General features: G+C 48.2%; 2 protein-coding genes across 2 annotated transcripts in view; both read left to right on the forward strand.

The window, feature by feature from the left end:
• The window catches only part of LOC134633524 (integrin alpha-M-like), a 216923-nt gene that overhangs the window by 138228 nt on the left and 59221 nt on the right, over positions 1–19474 (forward strand). The gene's annotated exons all lie outside the window — the stretch shown is intronic.
• Positions 9391–9978, forward strand: LOC134632612 (neurogenin-1-like). Its single transcript, XM_063481309.1, has one exon. The coding sequence runs from the start codon at positions 9391–9393 to the stop codon at positions 9976–9978; it is 588 nt and encodes a 195-aa protein (XP_063337379.1).

Below are 19474 nucleotides of genomic sequence, written 5' to 3' on the forward strand. Positions count from 1 at the left end.
TTCGCGTAAATGGGCCTAAGTGAGGACCTCGGACTCTCCCTGCCTCCACGTCCTCATTCCTCCTTCCTTCTCCGTTCTCCTGCTCGTCACAGGGGAGCGTTTAGCCGGATGGGTCTCGGGTTACGCGTAAACCGGCCTTCGAGAGGAGCAGGGATGTTCTCTACTCCACGATTACTATGGGGTCAAAGCGTACCCACGATGGGGTATTTTGCAACCCCAATACACATTCGTAAGTTACGATTGCAAACACTGGGGTCTGGAGGGACCCCGAACCGTCATTCGTAAGTTACGATGGCAAACACTGGGGTCCGGAGGGACCACGAACCGCCGTGGGAAACAACTCTCAACTTCACATCATCATCATCATCATCGTCATTATCGTCGTCTCCTTCTCGGCAGTGTTCGCGTAAACGGGCCTAAGTGAGGACCTTGGACTCTCCCTGCCTCCTAGTCCTGCGACCTCCTTCTGTTCCGTTCTCCTGCTCCTCACAGGGGAGCGTTTAGGCGGATGGGCCTCGGGTTACGCGTAAACCGGCCTTCGAGAGGAGCAGGGATGTTCTCTACTCCACGATTACTATGGGGTCAAAGCGTACCCACGATGGGGTATTTTGCAACCCCAATACACATTCGTAAGTTACGATTGCAAACACTGGGGTCCGGAGGGACCCCGAACCGCCGGAGGAAACAACTCTCAACTTTACATCATCATTATCATCATCATCATCATCATCATCATCATCGTCGTCTCTTTCTTGGCAGTGTTCGCGTAAACGTCCCTAAGTGAGGACTTCGGACTGCAAACACTGGGGTCTGGAGGGACCCCGAACCGCCATTCGTAAGTTACGATGGCAAACACTGGGGTATGGAGGGACCCCAAACCGCCGGAGGAAACAACTCTCAACTTCACATCATCATCATCGTCTCCTTCTCGGCAGTGTTCGCGTAAACGCGCCTAAGTGAGGACCTCGAACTCTCCCTGCTTCCAAGTCCTCATTCCTCCTTCTGTTCCGTTCTCCTGCTCCTCACAGGCGAGCGCTTAGCCGGATGGGCCTCGGGTTACGCGTAAACCAGCCTTCGAGAGGAGCAGGGATGTTCTCTACTCCACGATTACTATGGGGTCAAAGCGTACCCACGATGGGGTATTTCGCAACCCCAATACACATTCGTAAGTTACGATGGCAAACACTGGGGTCTGGAGGGACCCCGAACCGCCATTCGTAAGTTACGATGGCAAACACTGGGGTCCGGAGGGACCCCGAACCGCCAGAGGAAACAACTCTCAACTTCACATCATCATCATCATCATCGTGGTCTCCTTCTCGGCAGTGTTCGCGTAAACCAGCCTAAGTGAGGACCTCGGACTCTCTTTGCCTCCTAGTCCTGCGACCTCCTTCTGTTCCATTCTCCTGCTCCTCGCAGGTGAGCGCTTTGCCGGATGGGCCTTGGGTTACGCGTAAATGGGCCTGAGTGAGGACCTCGGGCTCTCCGTTGCTCCTCGTCTGCCTTGCTCCTTCTCCATCGTTCTCCTGCGCCTAGCTAGTGAAAGAGCAGCTGTTTGGTCTGCCTATTACGCGAACACCGCCCTCCGTTTGGACCTCGGGCTCTCCGTGCCTCCTTGTCCTCCTTGCTCCCTCTACATCCTTGTCCCGCTCCTCGCTAGAGTACGCTTAGGTTTGCAGAGGGTGGGTTTCGCGAACACCCTCTTCGGTGAAGACCTTGGGATCTCCGTTGCTCCCCGTCTTCCTTGCCCCTTCTACATTACTCTCAAGTGCCTCGCTAGTGAAAGAGCAGCTGTTTCGCCTGCCTATTACGCGAACACCATCCTCCGTTTGGACTTCAGACACTCCTTGCCTCCTCCTCATCCTTGCTCCCTCTACATCATTCAGATTCTCCTCGCTAGCGTACGCTTAGGTCTCCGGAGGGCCGGTTTCGCGAATACCCCCCTTTGGTGAGGACCTCGGGCTTTTCGTGTCTCCGTGTCCTCCTTGCTTTCTCTCCATCATTCTCAAGTGCCTCGCTAGTGAAAGCGCAGCTGTTTGGCCTGCCCATTACGCGAACACCGCCCTCTGTTTATGCTCCTCGCTAGCGTACGCTTATGTCTGCGGAGGGCCGGTTTCGCGAACACCCCCTTCGGTGAGGACCTCGGGATCTCCGTTGCTCCGCGTCCTCCTTGCTCCTTCTCCTTCGTTCTCATGCGCCTCGCTAGTGAAAGAGAAGCTGTTTGGCCTGCCTAGTACACGAACACCGCCCTCGCTTTATGCTCCTCGCGAGAGTAGGCTGAGGTCTGCGGAGGGCCTATTACGCGAACACCGCCCTCCAGTTGGACCTCGGGCTCTCTGTTGCTCCTCGTCCTCCTTGCTCCCTCTACATCCTTCTCAAGCGCCTCGCTAGTGAAAGCGCAGCTGTTTGGCCTGCCCATTACGCGAACACCACCCTCCGTTTATGCTTCTCGCGAGCGTACGCTTAGGTCTGCGGATGGCCGGTTTCACGAACACCGCCCTCTAGTTGGACCTCGGGCTCTCCGTTGTTCCTCGTCCTCCTTGCTCCTTCTCCTTCGTTCTCATGCACTTCGCTAGTGAAAGAGAAGCTGTTTGGCCTTCCTATTACGCGAACACCGCCCTCCGTTTATGCTTCTCGCGAGCGTACGCTTAGGTCTGCGGATGGCCGGTTTCACGAACACCGCCCTCTAGTTGGACCTCGGGCTCTCCGTTGTTCCTCGTCCTCCTTGCTCCTTCTCCTTCGTTCTCATGCACTTCGCTAGTGAAAGAGAAGCTGTTTGGCCTTCCTATTACGCGAACACCGCCCTCCGTTTATGCTTCTCGCGAGCGTACGCTTAGGTCTGCGGATGGCCGGTTTCACGAACACCGCCCTCTAGTTGGACCTCGGGCTCTCCGTTGCTCCTCGTCCTCCTCGCTCCCTCTACATCGTTCTCAAGCGCCTCGCTAGTAAAAGAGAAGCTGTTTGGCCTTCCTATTACGCGAACACCGCCCTCCGTTTATGCTCCTCGCTAGCGTACGCTTATGTCTGCGGAGGGCCGGTTTCGCGAACACCGCCTTCGGTGAGGACCTCTGGATCTCCTTTGCTCCTCGTCCTCCCTGCTCCCTCTCCTTTGTTCTCATGCCCCTCGCTAGTGAAAGAGAAGCTGTTTGGCCTGCCTATTACGCGAACACTGCCCTCCAGTTGGACCTCGGGCTCTCCATGCCTCCTCGTCCTCCTCGCTCCCTCTCCATCATTCTCAAGTGCCTCGCTAGTAAAAGCGCAGCTGTTTGGCCTGCCCATTACGCGAACACCGCCCTCCGTTTATGCTCCTCGCTAGCGTACGCTTATGTCTGCGGAGGGCCGGTTTCGCGAACACCCCCTTCGGTGAGGACCTCGGGATCTCCGTTGCTCCTCGTCCTCCTTGCTCCTTCTCCTTCGTTCTCATGCGCCTCGCTAGTGAAAGAGAAGCTGTTTGGCCTTCCTATTACGCGAACACTGCCCTCCAGTTGGACCTCGGGCTCTCCGTTGCTCCTCGTCCTCCTTGCTCCCTCTACATCGTTCTCAAGTGCCTCGCTAGTGAAAGCGAAGCTGTTTTGCCTGCCTATTACGTGAACACCGCCCTCCAGTTGGACCTCGGGCTCTCCGTGTCTCCTCCTCCTCCTTGCTCCCTCTCATTGTTCTCAAGTGCCTCGCTAGTGAAAGAGCAGCTCTGTGGCCTGCCTACTACGCGAACACCGCCCTCCGTTTGGACTTCAGACACTCCTTGCCTCCTCCTCATCCTTGCTCCCTCTACATCGTTCTCAAGTGCCTCGGTAGCGTACGCTTAGGTCTGCGGAGGGCGGGTTACGCGAACACCACCGTCTTTGAGGAACCCAGTACCTCCTACACACACACACACACACACACACACACACACACACACACACACACACACAGGAGGCAGTGAGGAGGAGAAGGAGGTTGTTGCTACGCCTGCGTCGCGAAACCAGGGCTCATTGTGTGCGCGCCCGGAGTAGCTACGGGGAAACACGTGGGACAACCGACCAGTTTGGGGTCATGGTTTATTCAACGCGTATTTTCAGTGTGGTTTAACTTGGTAATCTGATCTGAAAGACTTTCCCTGAATGTGCCTTAATTTCACCTCTTTTTCCTTTCTCCTTTTCTTAGCTTACTGAAAATGTTGGCGACCAAAGGCGACCAAAGACCAAGTTGGCGATCAGGGACGTGTGCTGCTTGTGCTACTCGCGTTACGTGGGCAAACTGCTGGCTGTCATCATCGATACAAAGGTAAAGTGCAATCCCAGGGTTGTGTGCTGCTTGTGGTACTTGCTTTATGTAGACAAACTGCTTGCTGTCAACATCGATACAAAGATAACAAAAGAATAGCCTAGTGTAACGTAGTGTTTCATGTTTTGTTTTGTTTTTTTCTAGAATGATTCAAATGTAACCATCGTTTCCCCAACCCCGCAGGCTCTGCGACCCGTGAAGAACTGAGACTCCTTCTGGTCAGTAAAACAGGCTCGAGAAAGAGTGCGTCCGGAAACACCATCCTGGGGGATGCGTATGCTTTCAAAGAGGACGTTTCGCCCGAGTCTCTCACCGACAGCTGTCTCAGAAAAGAGGCAGAGGGCGACAAACTGGTGGGAGAGGATGTGGTGAAAATTGGCCAGCTGCGGCTGGTCACAGAGTGTTACAAAGGAGATTACTGAGATTCGTTTGTAACAAAAGGCTGATTCTTTCAATGCACGCATCCTACGGTGAGATTTATATCATGTATTCACAGCCACCAGAGGCGCTGTACAGCACCGAGCGCCTGAAACACGGACAGTTTGTTGATATTTTTTTGATCTAAACCTTCTTTTTTTTTCATGTAAACCTGTTCTTGACATATCTACTGAGATTCGTTTGTCTTGAAAGGCTGATTCAACCCCGTTGTTGACTTTTATTTTGCCTTCCAGATTGCCTCAGTTGTATCGTGAGTGTAATTTCAAATAAAATAAAATAAAACTCAGAAGCATCTGTGTGTTGTATTCTTCTTCTTCTTCTTCTTCTTCTCATTATTATTATTATTATTATTATTATTATTATTATTATTATTATTATTATTGTGATTATGCTTCATTTTCATGTACTGGGGTATCAATGACCCCCATGGTGCCACAGCAGCTTCTGTGCGTGGTCCCCAAGTGCTACGTTTTCTTTCCCGATCCCCTGACGAACCCATTAGAATCGCTCTGGGGCACTCTTCGACCCCAAATGATCATTCTGGTTTTTTTTAACATTTTCATTCACCGGTCTCTACTGAGGTTGGGGTACTCTGGGACCCCCGGGGTCTGGGGCTGCCCCGAAGGGAAGCATGAGGGTTAACATTTTCATTCACCGGTCTCTACTGAGGGTGGGGTACTCTGAGACCCCCGGGGTCTGGGGCTGCCCCGAAGGGGAGCATGAGGGTTAACAGCGGCCTCCCATGGACGAACGCCATAGAGCCTGCCCGAAACTAGGCGAAAAATTGAAACGGGAGTGGCATCCGGGGAGGGAAACGTGGGTGTACGGGGCGCGGGAGCCAACCCTGATGCACGGCCTGTGAAATACGACCCAGTGGAGAAGGCGACGTGAGAGGATAGCGCTTGTATTACGCGAAACTCCCTGGCTTGTGGAGAACAGATGTGTGATAAGCATGAACACAGGCTCATGAACACAGGCTCATGAACACAAGCTCATGAACACAGGCGCAGGTCTCATGGAGAGGGTCTGAAATTGAGTCTCATGCGCTGAATAAAAAAAAAATAACAAATTAGGCAAGGTGAAATTGTAGGCCGGGAGTGATATTGGGTTGGTTCTTTTTTTTTTTGGGGGGGGGGGGGGTTGTGCAAAACACACACGGAACAGAGTGTGGTGGAGGCTGGGACACGGACAGAGCACAGCTTTCGTGTAGCTTGCGTGTCGCTTCACCGTATTGTCTGTTACCACACGCGGGAGCCAACCCTGATGCACGGCCTGTGAAATACGACCCAGTGGAGAAGGCGACGTGAGAGGATAGCGCTTGTATTACGCGAAACTCCCTGGCTTGTGGAGAACAGATGTGTGATAAGCATGAACACAGGCTCATGAACACAGGCTCATGAACACAAGCTCATGAACACAGGCGCAGGTCTCATGGAGAGGGTCTGAAATTGAGTCTCATGCGCTGAATAAAAAAAAAAAAACAAATTAGGCAAGGTGAAATTGTAGGCCGGGAGTGATATTGGGTTGCTTCTTTTTTTTTTTGGGGGGGGGGGGGGGTTGTGCAAAACACACACGGAACAGAGTGTGGTGGAGGCTGGGACACGGACGGACAGAGCACAGCTTTCGTGTAGCTTGCGTGTCGCTTCACCGTATTGTCTGTTACCACACGCGGGAGCCAACCCTGATGCACGGCCTGTGAAATACGACCCAGTGGAGAAGGCGACGTGAGAAGATAGCGCTTGTATTACGCGAAACTCCCTGGCTTGTGGAGGACAGATGTGTGATAAGCATGAACACAGGCTCATGAACACAGGCTCATGAACACAGGCTCATGAACACAAGCTCATGAACACAGGCGCAGGTCTCATGGAGAGGGTCTGAAATTGAGTCTCATGCGCTGAATAAAAAAAAAATAACAAAAACAAATTAAGCAAGGTGAAATTGTATGCAATCTTTATATATGCAGGGCAGTGAAATATTACAAAGTACAATGCTGACTAGTACAACAAGTAACATTAGGCCAGGATTGATATTGGGTTGGTTTTTTTTTGGGGGGGGGGGGTGTTGTGCAAAACACACACGGAACAGAGTGTGGTGGAGGCTGGGACACGGACAGAGCACAGCTTTCGCGTAGCTTGCGTGTCGCTTCACCGTATTGTCTGTTACCACACGCGGGAGCCAAACCTGATGCTCGGCTTGTGAAATGCGATCCAGGGGTACTCGGGGACCCCCGGGGTCCGGAGCTGCCCCGAAGGGGAGCACGAGGGTTAAGTTTAATTATTTACTTTCTTCCGTCACTATCTCTTAATCCTTCTTAACTCCATTTTTTCCTTTTTCCTTCCTCAGATCTTTCTTTCAGCACTGAAGGTTCAACCTTCTTTCCTTTCTTTTCTTCCTACTTTGCAGAATTTTAAATTTCATTAAAATCATGCACCAAACTAAGCAACATGACAAATTCTGCAGAGAAAGCGATTTGTTGCACAAATTAAACTCCTTTTTCTTACTATTTCTTTTTGACTTGACAATATTTCATCTTCTCTCTTTTTCTCTGTTTTTTCTTTCCTTCATAAAAAAACTTCCCTGAGTATTCTGCAGACGTAAAACTAACCTCTGGAAGATTTATTTTTCTGTTGCAGTCAGTTGTTTGTTTTTGAATTTCATCTCTTATTCGTCTTCATGGGTTTCTCCTCATCTTACCTTTCTTTATTTCTTCTCTACTTTCCACTCCCTTTCTTTCCTTCTTTAACTCTTTCTTTCTGCATTCAACAAAATCTTCCCCAAGAGTTCATCTTTCTTTCCTTTAAAGGCTCCTTTCTTTTCTTTCTCCTTAAAGAGTTTCCAACCTTAAAGCAAACATGAGGTCTGTAAAATTCTGCAGACATGTCCCCTCAGAAACATTTGTTTTTAAACTTCAGTAAAATGCAGAAAACTGGATTTCTTCTTGTATTAAGCGTGCTTTATCCTCTTTGGGTGAAATAGGATTTGCTGGCTCGTTGTTGGGGCCTCACGGAGGCTTGTGCCGGCCCTGCAGCCGGGGCAGAGATGATTTGTGTGCAGGTCTCTGCTTCTCCTCCGCTGGACTGCATACTGAATAAATGGAATAATTAATGGAAAATTGTATGCCTGTCTCATAAAGATGTCTTTAAAAAACACTTAAAGAAAATTGGTCTGTGTGCGCTCACGCTGGATGGGTTTACTGCTGCCTGAAGGGATGAAAAGACGGACAAAAAAGCCAGACTTCATAAGGTGAAACAGTTCAGCCGAAGCCCGACGTGTCAGATAAAAATGACCCAAAGATCGAGGTCATTTTTAACGCTTGTGTTCAGATGCTGGGGTTGTGGTTTACATTCTATTTATCTCTTACAGAAGCGTTCTAGCAGCTCTCTTAGTGATGTCTGCCGGTGAACTCTGGAGCACCTCAGGGCGCTGTTGTAGCTCCCGTTTTATTTTACATGCTGCCATTCAGAGTTTTAGAAACACCGAGGTCAGAAGTGCAAATGCTCCCCTAGCAGAGCCCCCCATCAACCAAACTCTATGTATTTTTTTAAAGTGTTTAAGAAGAGAGATGATTTGATTGTATTCTGTGGAGTGTGATGCTAATGTAGTGTCTCTGTGTCATGCTCTGAGGCCGTGTTTGTAATTCTGGTGGAGACTGTAATAATTTTTGTTCACATACTTGGTTATTTTTTAGTTTTTTGGACACAAGGGTATATAATGATCTCTGGTGAAATTAAACAAACATGAGATACACTTTTTGTCTATGCAGAAATCAGGTTTGATTTTTCACATTTTCCCAGTAAAGATAAAAATATATTCTGCGACGGGAAAGAAACTTTAGTTGTTAATCTTATGTTTAAAAGCTGTTGGTGGTCAGACTTTTATTGTGAAAGGCTTCATAGTTGCACGTCTGTCGGATTTAAAGGTGAACAGTAGATTTTTTGTATGGCTGCTGAGGTGCACAGAATGAGCAGGTGCAAGTTAAACTTTGAGACGTTTCTCTTCACGTTAAGGAAAAAGCCGAACAGTGACGAAGACTTCCGGGTAGAAAGGACTAGTTTTCTTTGTTAGGATGAAGCTCCTTTCTCCTTCTGCTGCTGCTCCTCTTTCTGTTTGTGGAGCAGTGAGCAGAGGATGGATGGATGGATTCTCCGAAGCGTGTCTCAGCCCGGCGGGGTGGAGGAGGTGGAGGTCTCTCTGCCTCTGCTTTCTTCTTCCACCTTTTTTCATGTTTTTGGTTTAAACTCTCGTAGTGGGTTTGGTCCTTTCTGTCTCACGGGGGGGCATTGCGTGTAGTTCGCGTGGCCGGCCGCGCGCTCTGATTGGCTGGCCGTGATTACCGGCACGCTTCTCTGCGCGGGGCGGACAAACACCGCGGGCGTCATTATGTTAATGAGCTTCTCCCGCGGCACGGGGCAGACCTGCCGCAGCATTCATCCCCTCATCCTGCGCGCTAATGCCAGGCCGGGGGGGGGTCACAGGGGGGCGCGGGGGCAGGGGGCCGGTCATTGTCCCAAGCACGCTATATAAGCGGGCTGAGGCCGGTCGTGTGCCAGGCTCACCGGCTCGCACGAGCTGATCCAGAGCAGAAAACACGCAGAGACACGCGCGCCGCTCCGAACTGCCACAGACTTCTGGTGAATTCCTCTTGTGTGGATCCCTCACGCCTCCTCTCCTCTCCCCGCAGTCATGGACTCGCTCTACTCCGACATCGACAGCAACAGCTGCAACTTCTTCCCGCACAGCAAAGACGAGGAGTCCCGCGGCCCACGCTGCGCGTCCCCGCAGCCTGAGCAGCAGCAGAAGAAGCAGCGGCGTCGCGGTCGCGCGCACAGCGACGCGACGGTGCAGGTGGTGAAGAAGAACCGGCGCCTGAAAGCCAACGACCGCGAGCGTAACCGCATGCACAACCTGAACGACGCGCTGGACGCGCTGCGCGGCGTGCTGCCCGCATTCCCGGATGAGACGAAGCTGACGAAAATCGAGACTCTGCGGTTCGCGCACAACTACATCTGGGCGCTGTCCGAGACCATCCGCATCGCGGACCTGCAGGCGGGTAAGGTCGGAGAGCCGCCCGTGCTGCTCAGCCCGTGCCTAGCCGAGGCCCCTAGCCCGGGCAGCGATGCCTGCTCCTGGAGCTCCAGCGGCTCCTCGTCCTCCTCCTCCCTGGCCTACTGCGCATCCAGCCCGGGCAGCCCCGCCGCCCCCAAGGACTACAGCTACCTGCGGCAGGACGCGCTGTACGGCTTCCGCAGCTTCGTGCCGGGCATCTACTGATCCATGAGCCTGGAGGTCCCGCTGGAATAAGACTGAGAGCCGCTATTTGCCTTACTCACACCTCCTTCTCCTCATCACCATCATCATCGTCGTGCTTCTACGGATGGACTGGAAATGAGAGGAACTGAATTTGATCTGTTTTTTATTATTAGTTTTGGGTTTTGTAAATTTCTCCAAAAACCTTTGCACTTTCCCCTCTCCCCTCTCTCTCCCCCACAGTCTGCAGGTTACAGTCAGTCTCAGTTTTTCTGTTTCCGTGTCGGAGGTGAAAAGTCAATTTTACAATTAGTAAAGTGATTCTGCAGAAAAGAGAGCGTGGAAATCGAGTTTCAACGCTCCCACAATAGACTGAAAGGAGCTGCCCGCATTCATTATGTATTCCACACACACACACACCCTCTCTCTGCATGACTACTACCTACTTGTGAATAAACCATGTATGTTATGAGCAATGTGAGTGTAGTGTAACCACCAGTTGTGATATTGTAGGTTGACAACAATGAGACGATACACGCTGATGTGCATAAAGAAATGACTACTACCTACTTGTGAATAAACCATGTATGTTATGAACCACATGAGTGTAGTGTAACCTGTTGCATGTGAATAAATGATAACAATCAAACAAACCAGGTCTTTTGTCTTGTTTTATTATCTCACATCATTGTGGCGTAGCTACACACAAAAAAACCCAGCAAATGTTAATATGACATGCAAGCTCTTTACTTTTCTTCGAGGTATTTGACAATCACATTATCATCGGTCGAGCGTACACGCTTCGCCTCGGGTTCCCCGTAATCCGAATGCATTGCGGTGGGTACTCTATTTGAACAAGGTTCTGATATTTGACTAACATCCATTCCTCTCACAAGAGACTCTGAATATTTTATCATGGCATTGCTCTGTGGACCAGGGCACGTTTTTCTTTTCCTAGACACAGCTGACATAGTGGACCAACTCACATATTCACATGAAAATCGTAAGAGTCTGTATCGGGGTCTGTGTCAGACTCCGAACACGCAGTCATGCGCGGGGGTGCCTCGGAAACTTCTGCTTCAGCGTCGTAGCTGCAGCCTGGTTGAGGTGAGATGGATGTAGAAATGTCGGCGCTCGGTTTGTGTCTTTCACGTCGAGTCTTCGGTGAATCGGAGCCTGAATCGGAATCATAAGAAGACAACTTTACGGGTTGAGCTTCTCTGTGGTGCTTAGTTATGGCCTTGCGGTATTTAGAATGGTTTCTCTTGCTACCGCTTTTCTTTGATGAAACGAAATCTGATTCATGCGAAGGATAGAGTCCTTGGTCCTTTCTCAGGCAGTCTTCATTCATGTCACCACAGTCATCGACATGTAAGCTGTGCAGGGTTCGAAGTCAGAGATGACTTACTCTTGGTTTTGCCTGGTTTCTTTCTGATGGTTTTCCTATCATACGAGTGGCTGCTCCCTTCCTCTCATATGCCTCCTCCTCCTCATCATCCTCCTCCTCCTTCTCCACCTCAGACATAACACGTTGGCGTCTTTTTCTGTTTCTAGCAAGAGGAACTTCTTCATCAGAGTCTGAGTCAGAGGATAATACAGGTTTATATTCACCAGAACCTACGGTGATCTGTTCATACACTTCACGTTTAGCTCTAGGTTTTTTCTGTCGTGTCCATGACGGTTCATCGTGGTCATCACGGTCGCTCGAGGCAATGCTGTAATCGTCGTAACTCCGATCGTCCTCAAAATCGTCTTGTAGATCGTATTCGTCTAACCTTTCTTCATCCTCAATGTCATATTTGCCCAACCTTTCGTCGTTATCGTAATCCAGAGTTTCTATCAAATCCTCACCCTGGTCGTCCTCATCATAGTCCTCCTCGGAGTCTTCCATTATGTTTGCGTCATAGCAGGCTTCCCCAGAAAACAAGTCCCGAGACACAATGAGGCAAGACCTTTGGCTCACTTCTTCGTTGTGGATTTGTCAAGCTCACTCTTGTAATAACTCTTACGAACTTTCCTGGTTGCGAGCTTAGCAGACTTCTTTGCCAGTTTCCATCTGAAAGAATATTCGATTTTACGTATCCAGTTTTCTGTAGATATAACATCCAAACGGTTGATTAACGCCAGGCTTAGTTTATCTTGTAAACCTAGATGCTTCAGCTGCTCCACCGTGGTAGGGTTGTGGGCAACCCACTGGTTGAGGACATCAACGTGTTTTGTGTGTAGCAAAGTTTTTTCCAGACCAAGCAAGTTACATACAGCCTCTCTCCTTACGTTCGCGGCATACAACCATGCTGTGCTCATCAAAAGGGTAGCGATGTTTCTCACCCAGGATATCAAAGGCGGGTTGTCCGGTACAATCACCGAAGCGCCCGAGGTTAGAGTGGTTTCAGGTGAAGATCTCGGTGTTGCAGACTCAGCTCCAGAGGCTTCATCTGATCCAGGCGAGGAGGAGGTTGACACATCGGCGGTCGATGGCATCGATTGTTGATAATTCTCGCCTTCACCCTTCTTCTCTTCGCAAGCTTTTACTTTCTTGTTGAGTTTGCCTATTTTGTTTTGGTAGACGCGGAGGTTATGGAAAAGCACTTTTGTTTCACTGTACTCTTTAGCTAGCCACTTGTCCTTTTCACTTTTAGAGTCTGCTCCTTTAACGCCTTGAGACTCTTGTTTGATCAGTTGTTGCCATTGTTTTAAGATCGCATTTATGTTACGGAAGGCAGAATGAGACTTGAACAACTCCCTCAGGTTCAATATCGCCGCCGTGTCTTCAGAGCTCTTCTTGTATGTTTTGTCTCCGTATCTCAGTTCTATGAACTTGTCCACGGAGACTACTAGGGACTCCCAGGCGCTCTTTATCTGGTCCTCCAACGAGCTGATGTTATTTTTGTGAACCTGAAGACGGAATGTTTTGTCGGTAGTGTAACGTTTGTGAGCCAGCATGTATTGCTTCACTTTATTCATAGGACAAAGTAACAGTTCCGCAACGGCGAACGCGTTTGGTATCCTGTCATCCATTAGCTTGATACCGAGATCCACTATTTCACACTTTATGGGATCTTCCAGTAAGCAGGCTACGTGTGCTGGGGTGTAGTTACACCAGTTGTTGGCAGCGGGACTTACGCGTTTCACGAACGCAGTAAGCACGGGGCTGATTATGTCCTGATGCAACTCGGGTCCACTCAAGAAAGTCTCCCTTTGTCCAAGCTCGTTCAAGGTTGTGTGACAACACCTTATAAGCTCTCCGCTGCCTTTCACGCAGGAGTGTTTTAGGGCTCTGCAAAAGCTTGCGGTGGTGGAGATATACAAGGTCCGTTTGTCAATTTGGATGTCTTTTAGCGACACTACGGGTACCATGTTGCCTCGCTTTTTTCCCAGAACCTTGCCGGTTCGTCTGAAGTACAACGTTTTAGTTACACCCGAGTCACATCTGAAGTTCGACAAATCGCACACTACCTCGGTGTCACCGAAGCAGTCGACGCTACCCTGACGTTTTACATTCTGCAGATTGGCAGATTCTGCATCGAGCACGCAGCACATGGGCCGGATGGGTTCCACGTGAGAGGCTGCGTTGTCAATGGCTTCGTCGCGGTTAGTCGAGTTTTCTGACTGCGAAGTACATAGCAACTGGGAGGGCTGAATCTGCTTAAAGACTGGGGTGAGAGCGTCCGGATGAGTGGGGACTTCTAGTGACATGTCCCAGAAATGGTACTTGTTGCCAGTTACATCCTTCAACAACTCTAAGCTTTCGGCACCTGGCACAACCAGCACTTGCTGCATGAAATAAGCAGCGGTTCCGCACATCAGGTTCACCGTGTACGTACCCAGCATGGATCTGGGTCTGTCGCAGAAGCATAGCTCTAGTTCCACATCGTTTTGTGACCACACAGTGACGACGGGGATAATTTTCCGGTTGTCCGCAGTCGCCTTTAACTCATTACTAGGTATGTAGAAAAGAGTGTAGTTTTTCAAAGCCAACAACAGTTGCTTCATACCGGCCCTGTCGTCGGTTGACATGCATTCCAATCCATTGGCTTCAATGTCCACGATATCCATTAGCGCGCTTAACAGCGCCCTGCAAGGCTTTTGTTTGAAACTGCCGATGTCTTCGATGACCATGTCCCTGATGATTTTCCGAGTTGTCTTGTGTTGAAACGCCTTGTGCTTCTCGGATAACATAGATGACTTCACACTCATAGTAAGAGCTACCTGGTGAAATAGACCGGTGGTGTCGTCGCACCTGAACGACTGGCTGTCATTTTGTGTAGTCCAGTACCAGGGAGGCTTGTCCGTCACTACGAATGTCATGTTCTCCATGATAAAGTTCGATGACGATGCGTGTTTCACCAAGACTTGTATCTCTGACGAAGGTCTTTTTGTCTTGAGCTCACTGCTTTTCAGCCAGCAGTTAACACCCGACTGAGCCTATTGTCCCAACCGACAGTCCCGACCGGCAGCGTTTTCCCGACAGGCAGTGTTTTTCCAACTGAGAGAACTTTCCCGACGGGCAGTCCGGACCGGCAGTGTTTTTCCCAGCCAAGAGCACTTTACCGAGTGGCTGCGTTTAAGACGACACTCATTTAGGAGATTGTGTGCATAAACACTGTGGTGCGGTCAATACGCATTACTCTTATTACACGATGGAGGTCAATTGGATTTCACTGTTAAAAGAATACGCTGACTCTAAAGGTTGTCAAGTGGTGTACACTGTAGAAACTACTGGTTTGACACGCAGGCCTATGCATGCTGTCACCGCGTACTTTGATAGTGACGTTGATCGTACAGCTGTAGGAATTGGTACAACGATTAAAAAAGCCAAACGGCAAGCCTCGAAAACGTTGTATGCCTTGTTACAACAAAAGACTTGTAATGTCCATACAACTGAGTGTCAGGAAAGCGAATGTGTACAAGATTCTGAGCGAAAAGAGGACAGCGATTCTGAGCAGAAAGAGGAGAACCGGTCTGAGAGAAAAAAGGACAACAAGTCTGAGAGAAAATAAGACATAGACCCTGAGAAAAAAGACGCCAAAGATTTCGTGAACAACATTGGACAACTGCAGGTATAGGAGTTGTATTTAATATTTACACACTAATACATACTTGTACAGAGGAATAATACAATCGTTCCAATTCAATAGGAAATCTGCCAGAAGAACAAATGGCCCTTACCAGTGTATGATGTAGAACGCATTGAAGAGACTTGTCTATTCAGGTGCCAGTGCCAGGTTACTATACCTCTGGACGAAATTCTAGACGACTGCGTCCGTACATACTTACACGGTAAAGCATGTAGTTGAAGGTAAACAACATCATGGAGAAACTGGCAGCTATCCAACGGGAGATGGAGAGACCAGTGTCGGAGTGCTAAAACAAATACAGCTCGAAATTCATGAGTTGTTGGAAAGAAATCGCCATCTTAATGCGGCTACCCCTCCAGCGCCAGCTGCGGGCTCAAGGCTGGAGCCGATCAAAACAATCCCAGATAACGAGTGTGTTTAGACTGTTCCTCCCTATTCCATGCAAGGCCACCTGAGTTGGCTGGAAGACTGTTTACTTAGCCTGGCAGGGCGAAGGACACTGTCTCAGCTTGACTCTGGACATACACACACACATACACATACACTGATATGCACACACTGACCCCCCCTCCCTTCCAAATGCCTTCGATGCTTGTGCCCTACCGGGGAAGATGGCGGTCGACTGGACCAGCGCAGACATGCTGCAGGACCGGAAGCGCTGTCTACACCGGCTCTCTCTTACCCTTTACCCGCCCCTGTTGCTTGTCTTGTGTTTCTATGGTGTATTGATAGTCATGTGCTTTTTGTGCTGAGGTGTTTTTTCTGTTATCAAACTGTTCTCCCACTAGGAGCTCAGTCTGAGTGGAGTTTTTTTTCTCCTCCTCTCTCCTCATGTTATGTATTTTCATTGTTTTTTTCCTATCAGCCTACCTTTCTGACATGTCTCCCCAATGTGATGTTTGTGTAAGTTGGTCAGAAGGTTCCTTTGTAAGTGCGCATGCGCCATTAGCGTGCTGCCTGCTGTAACCCTAATTTCCCTTGGGATTAATAAAGTATATTGATTGATTGATTGATTGATTGATTGATGTAGTGTTATCTACTCACAATATGTGTAATCTCAAAAGATTTCCATTGTGTTTGTGCTTCGCTCCAGGCGCCGGAGGCCTGTGATTTATTTATTTTTTTTAATTTTTTAATCACACTACGTGCAATCTCAACACATTCAACTGTGTTTATGTTTTGCTTTAGGCACTGGAGCCTCTAAGCAACAAGCAAAGAACCAAGCCGCTGAGAAAACCCTACGCTGGATTCGCGGCCATATTACAGCCTAAAGCAATTCACCTAAACAATGTGGAATCACACCCAGTATATTGCCTCTAACCCCGAACAACACAACAAGTGGTGTACATGGACTATGATACTGGTTCTAATTGTGTCTTTCGTACTTTTCGTTTATGGTGTGTATTGCCTTTACACTCTTTGTGTTCAGAGAAACAGATACATTAGAATGACTAGGTTTCACAGTACAGAAGTATAATTGTGTGAAAAACCAATAAAGCATGTTGATGATACATTATCCACTGTTTGTGTGTCAGATATTTCCAGACCACTCAAGTGTACACAGAATATGTCATAATGCTTTTAGCGAGCTACACCATCAGTCGGCCTCTGTTCTGGTCTTGCATTGCTGTTGCTCCTTGGACATGGTCAAAACCGAAGGGCTGTGCGGGTACGCTATGGTGACGTGTATTTCTTCATCGGAGCACACATTCTCGTCGATTGCGCAGGTGGTAGGCTCATACACAGAGCCGTAAATGCGAGTCTGAGAGCCTGGTTTGTAAATGTACGATGATGTTCGTTTTCCGTGGAGCCTGTAGGCGATCAAAATTAAACCAAACACAATCAAGATCGGAGCAGCTATAAGTGTTGCCTTGAGCCAATCGTCACCATCTGTGATCCACCAATCATTATGACTAGCCATAATCTCGACTGGTGTCTTCAATAAAACAAGAAAAAAAAAACAGTCAAAGAACAGTCGAATATCAGTCACGTAATGGAATAAAGCTTTATTTTTTTTTCACCAACATTGTTAGTAATCACAGCTATAGGTTCTTGGTACAAACGTAACAATGTCAGCAAATGTTTGTCACAACAGTCATTTTTCCCAGATGACCAGATGTGTCTCCTCCGGGATATCCAACCCCGGCATCAGATCCTTGCGATCCAAAAGGATTAGGATCGCGAACATGATACATTTGTGCATGCCATAAAAGTGATTTGTGACCTTTTCAGCCAGTTGGTAGCTGCTCATCAATTCCATAGTACCATAGGGAATGCTGGCCTCTCGTTGCACAATCCTCCATGACAACAGCTTCTTCACTCGACATAGCTCATTCGCGCTCAGCATGGAGAACACATGACACAACGCTTGTTTCTCATCGATGTAGTCAAGTTCTCCTTGGATTTTCAGTTCAAGAGGACATGTGACGTTGTAATCCTTGTGTGACGTCACAGCATCGGTTTTTAATAATTCAAACATGCCCATGATCATCGTTTCTGCATCCTTTGTGCCCATGAACCTGGACAGTTTGGAGATCAGACACTCGGGATGTAGCATGTGCTCAGTCTCATGTTTGTGTTTCTTAAACGCACGCTTGACGAAATCCTGCTGTTTTTCATTGAGACATCCTTGGTCTTCACTCAGTGTTTTCAATAACCACTCGAAATCATTTCGATTTTTGCTCAGGTAGTGTGAGATGCGAAATTTCCATGAAAGTTCCATCCCAGAACTACAGTAGATGATCCAGGCGTACACCAACTAACTCTTGTGAAGTTGAATGATATAACTGTTCAGTTGTGTGCTGTGCTGACATTTTATATGCATACCCCATAAGAGACCAAAACAAAAAAAAAAATAATATCCGGACCGAGAGATAATCTCCCAACCGACAGTATGTTGCCCGACGCAAGAGCGCAATTTTACCTATGTATGTAGATTTTGTGTATTGCACAGATTTAAGATGTGTGCCCGTGTCAGTGAATGTGACGCTGTTCAGTGTACCATCCAGAATTATAAAGCGTAGTAGCTTTTGTCATGGTCCTCTGTCTCAGAGGAACACATTCGTGTACTTCGCATGTTTCACACGATCAAGGCTTTTGTCGTCAAGTACAAACAACCATACAATATAAGAGTTCTTGTAACACCTTTAATGACATGCAAGGCATATATGTAAATGTAAAAGGCAGTGCAAAATACAAAACAAAAGAGATCAAGTGCAAGAGATGTAAGACATCCAGTAAGACCTGCTGTAAGAAATATAAAATGTTATACATGACGGTCTTTCCTTATGAACTGGATACTTCTGGTGGGTATCATAACGACCTCGGATCCCTCCCATCATCAAGAGTTCGACTACAGTGTTGATCAAAATACATGTAAGACAGAAACAAGTAAAAGCTTCATGATTTAGATAATACATTCTGTGAACACTAACAAAGTTCATATATGGTGATTTCACACTATTGAAATGTAAATGTACAAAAAAGTTTCCCAAGGTACACCAGTGTTAGATAAAAGTACACACGTGACGAGAAATGTAACAGAAACAAACACTTCAACAATTCCCAGTTATCACAGTGGTCCCAGTAGTAAGTCATCATTGACGAGAAATGTAACAGAAACAAACACTTCAACAATTCCCAGTTATCACAATGGTCCCAGTAGTAAGTCATCATAGTGAGTACAGACCTTAGGCATATGAAGCACCGTAACACGATTACGAGCACCATATCAAAATTACAAACAAACACTTTCAACAATTCCCAGTTATCACAGAGGTCTGAGTAAGTCATCATTGCAAGTATAGACCTGAGGCATATGAAGTGCCATAACACGATTACACCCAAACTCGTGTGTGATGTCGATCTTAGGATCTCCATCCAGATAGTCAGGGGGTTGACTAAATAGCTGCTCTGGGTACCTGAGGTCAATGGCATAGCTTAAATCTGTCTCTGTTCTTTGCTGTTTAATCTGAGGCACAGTTGCATCCATGCCAGTTTTAGCTGCGAGCATAGAGATGAAATGAGCAAAAGTGGGACTCTCGGAAGGCATGCAATCGAATACGACCTTGACAAGGTCTAACGTTCCTTTGCCATAATTCACACAAACCCATCTATGTAGATAGTACACCATAGAGTTAAACTCCTTAGACGATGTCAAAGTCCGTACTCGATTGTCGGCTCTGTCGGTGATTGGCAGTAGGATGACACCAGTGTCATTATTTCTCGTGGAGCACCACATGGCCAGGATAACGCGGTCAACGAATACAAAACAACACCAATGAAAGTCTACGGCACCCATGTTAACATCAAACAATCTTGGTGTGTGTACATCAGAGGCTAGGATAGCTTCTGTGTTGGGCACGTTGCATCCCACCACGATGTGATCCCAGAAGCCTGGAACGTGCGGTATACACACGTATCTGTACGCCGACTGCTGCGGC

Source organism: Pelmatolapia mariae, linkage group LG8 (assembly GCF_036321145.2).
Source record: "Pelmatolapia mariae isolate MD_Pm_ZW linkage group LG8, Pm_UMD_F_2, whole genome shotgun sequence".
Classification (NCBI taxonomy): domain Eukaryota; kingdom Metazoa; phylum Chordata; class Actinopteri; order Cichliformes; family Cichlidae; genus Pelmatolapia; species Pelmatolapia mariae.

Coding starts and splice junctions, on each gene's coding strand:
- LOC134632612 (XM_063481309.1), top strand. CDS start 9,391: ATGGACTCGCTCTACTCCGACATCGACAGCAACAGCTGCAACTTCTTC.